The 2,272-nt window shown below is 38.9% G+C and overlaps 1 protein-coding gene across 1 annotated transcript; it reads left to right on the forward strand.

Annotated features, from left to right (window-relative positions):
- The first annotated feature begins 577 nt into the window (after positions 1 to 577).
- LOC102917736 (olfactory receptor 4S2) lies at positions 578 to 1,534 on the forward strand. Its single transcript, XM_006996943.3, has one exon. The coding sequence runs from the start codon at positions 578 to 580 to the stop codon at positions 1,532 to 1,534; it is 957 nt and encodes a 318-aa protein (XP_006997005.2).
- The last annotated feature ends 738 nt before the right edge of the window (positions 1,535 to 2,272 follow it).

Consider the following 2,272-nt stretch of genomic DNA (forward strand, 5'->3'; position numbering starts at 1 on the left):
TTTCTATAACACTACATAATGATATTGAACTCTGAGGTCAGATGGAAGGCCGTAATTTCACTTCAAGATGACCCAATTTTTAGGGGAAGGGAAGTCTGAAGAAGTCACTGGGGCTGCGCTACTTGTAAATTCTGAGCAGATGTGACACTGAGACTGGGCAGTGTGAAGCAGAGAAAATCTGAGAAAAGATTCTCATTTCCATATAAAAATGCAGCATGCATTTGCTGATACTTCAGAGGGAAGTCTGTTTATCTTATACAAAAGATCCAAGTACATTAGAGGCTGTATATAAACCTTACAAAGAAGAGGAGTGAGTTCTTCAGGTGTCATCTGATTCTGGAAGAATTGGCCTTATGCCTTTGGACTTCACTTCTCATCTGAACTCAAAAGAGCATGGGGATATAACTCTGAGGTAAGCTGATCAGAACAGATACATTTAAACTGAAGCCTGAGTACGGAAGACATAAGGGCTCACCTTCCAACTCCAGCCACTTTAATTTTTCATTGGTTAAAGAGAAATGAATGTTGATGGTCTTTTTCATTTTTATTTCAGGTAATTTAACGTACTCTTGGGAATATGGCTTCAAGATCTTATTCCATAGAAGGAGTAAACAATGTCACTGAATTCATTTTCTTGGGTCTTTCTCAGAACCCAGAAGTTGAAGAAGTATGCTTTGTGGTGTTTTCCTTCTTTTACATGGTCATAGTGCTGGGAAACCTCCTCATTATGTTCACAGTTTGCACTGGCAATCTTTTCAAGTCCCCCATGTATTTTTTCCTCAACTTTCTATCTTTTGTGGACATTTGCTACTCCTCAGCCATAGCACCCAAGATGATTGTTGACCTGTTAGTGAAGAAAAAAACGATCTCTTATGTGGGCTGCATGTTACAACTCTTTGCGTCTCATTTCTTTGGTTGCACTGAGATCTTCATTCTTACCGTCATGGCCTATGATCGATATGTGGCCATCTGTAAACCCCTGCACTACATGACTATCATGGACCAGGACAGATGTAACAAGATATTGCTGGGAATATGGGTGGGTGGATTCTTTCACTCTGTTATGCAAGTGGCTATGGTGGTACAGCTCCCCTTTTGTGGACCCAATGAGATTGATCACTACTTCTGTGATGTACACCCTGTCCTGAAACTTGCCTGCACAGACACCTACATTGTTGGTATTGTTGTGACATCGAACAGTGGTACCGTTGCACTGGGTGGTTTTGTTATCTTACTAATCTCATATACAGTTATTTTGGTGTCTCTGAGAAAGCAGTCAGCAGAAGGCAGACGCAAAGCTCTCTCCACCTGTGGTTCCCACATTGCTGTGGTCATCATCTTTTTCGGTCCCTGTACTTTCATGTATATGCGGCCTGACACTACCTTCTCAGAGGATAAGATGGTGGCTGTATTTTACACCATTATCACTCCCATGCTGAACCCTCTGATTTACACTCTGAGAAATGCAGAAGTAAAGAATGCAATGAGGAAACTGTGGGCTAGAAAGGTTTCCTGGCAGACTACAAAAAAATAGCTGAGAGTTATCATTTAATTTGGCAAACTTCAATTTCTTCAGCCTTGACTAATGCCATTGCTTAGTGAAACAATAACAGCAACCTCACAGGATTCAGGAGAGAAATGATGGGGTACTGGGTTATATGGAAGTAAGGTATGATAATCATGATCATACTCTCATATTTATGTTCAGGTAATTTTCAGAAATGTGAGTGAAAACAATTTCCATTATTCAGTCATAAGAATCATATAAAATTATTGCTGTCTCTTCTTCCTACTTAACTATTTTAAGTTGAGTGCATGACAATGAAATACTTAAGGCTGTTTCTAGAGTTTAGAAATGTGGTATTTAAGTTGGGCGGTGGTGGCACATTAAAGGTGGCCTTTAATCCCAGCACCTGCTACGTAATGGGATATCTATGAGTTCCAGGCCAACGTATTCTACAGAGCAAATGTCAGGACAGCCAGGGCTACATAGAGAAGTCCTGTCTCAAAAAAATGGGAAAAAAATATTTACCTATTAAGCCTTCAGTGTACGTATATTGCATAAAGGATTATACACATGGGACAGATCACATCCAAGGCAATATCTTCTTAATAGATTTCAGAAAACAAGAATATTAAGCTTCACAACATTGAAACTGTGGTACAACTAGCAAAGAATGTAAAAAAAATATTTGGAACACAACAAATTTGTTTTAATAATTTTTATTGCTAAATAGTGTTTCCATTCATTTTTAGTCATTTTCTTTTAGTC

The sequence above is a fragment of the Peromyscus maniculatus genome, chromosome 4 (assembly GCF_049852395.1).
Source record: "Peromyscus maniculatus bairdii isolate BWxNUB_F1_BW_parent chromosome 4, HU_Pman_BW_mat_3.1, whole genome shotgun sequence".
In the NCBI taxonomy this organism is placed as follows: Eukaryota; Metazoa; Chordata; class Mammalia; order Rodentia; family Cricetidae; genus Peromyscus; species Peromyscus maniculatus.